The 598-nt window shown below is 41.6% G+C and overlaps 1 protein-coding gene across 1 annotated transcript in view; it reads right to left on the bottom strand.

Moving 5' to 3' along the window:
- LOC119592339 overlaps window positions 1-598 on the bottom strand; it is a 39276-nt gene that overhangs the window by 9662 nt on the left and 29016 nt on the right. Inside the window, 2 exon segments of the mRNA XM_037941166.1 lie at window positions 4-88; window positions 314-451. Coding sequence (XP_037797094.1) covers window positions 4-88; window positions 314-451 — 223 coding nt within the window.

The following is a 598-nucleotide window of genomic DNA, read 5'->3' as shown; positions in this document are numbered from 1 at the left end:
TACCCTTGTTGTCCTCCGCCAGCATCTGGAGGGCGATACACTGGCTACTGGAACTGAATTTGCTCGTGAGGACGTGGTTGTGGCCCCCCTGCGGTCGTCAGAAAGTCGGGTATATTAAAGTATAATAGGCATAGGCATACATGTTGAATAAAACTGCTTGTGTATATAAAATGAAAACAAAACAATAGAGTAACTCTAAACTCTAAACAGATGACGAGCCAAATGAAGAGAAGCAGATGAGTAAACAAATGATTAATGCGAAAAAAAATAATATCACATATAGAAGAACACTATAACAAGCCTTACGCCTCACCTCAACTAAATCTGGGAGATGATGAGTGATATCAGCATAAAGAGCCTCGGGAGATAAGGTCCTCCTTCCCTGATCCAGATTGTAATCTCCGAATTTCTGGCGGCATTTACTGACTCGGCTGCCGTTGGAGAACTTGTCCTGAAAGGGATCAAGAAATGGTCTGTCTTTGTGAGAATCGTTTGGTGATGGAGTTTCGAGAGTGGGAGAACGAACTAGCACTTTTCTTTGGATTCGTGTCTTTCTGGATTACATCTATACGTCTTTATTTTTTCTTCTACCCATTTA

Source organism: Penaeus monodon, chromosome 30 (genome assembly GCF_015228065.2).
Source record: "Penaeus monodon isolate SGIC_2016 chromosome 30, NSTDA_Pmon_1, whole genome shotgun sequence".
In the NCBI taxonomy this organism is placed as follows: Eukaryota; Metazoa; Arthropoda; class Malacostraca; order Decapoda; family Penaeidae; genus Penaeus; species Penaeus monodon.
This window is presented reverse-complemented; position numbering and strand designations above follow the sequence as displayed.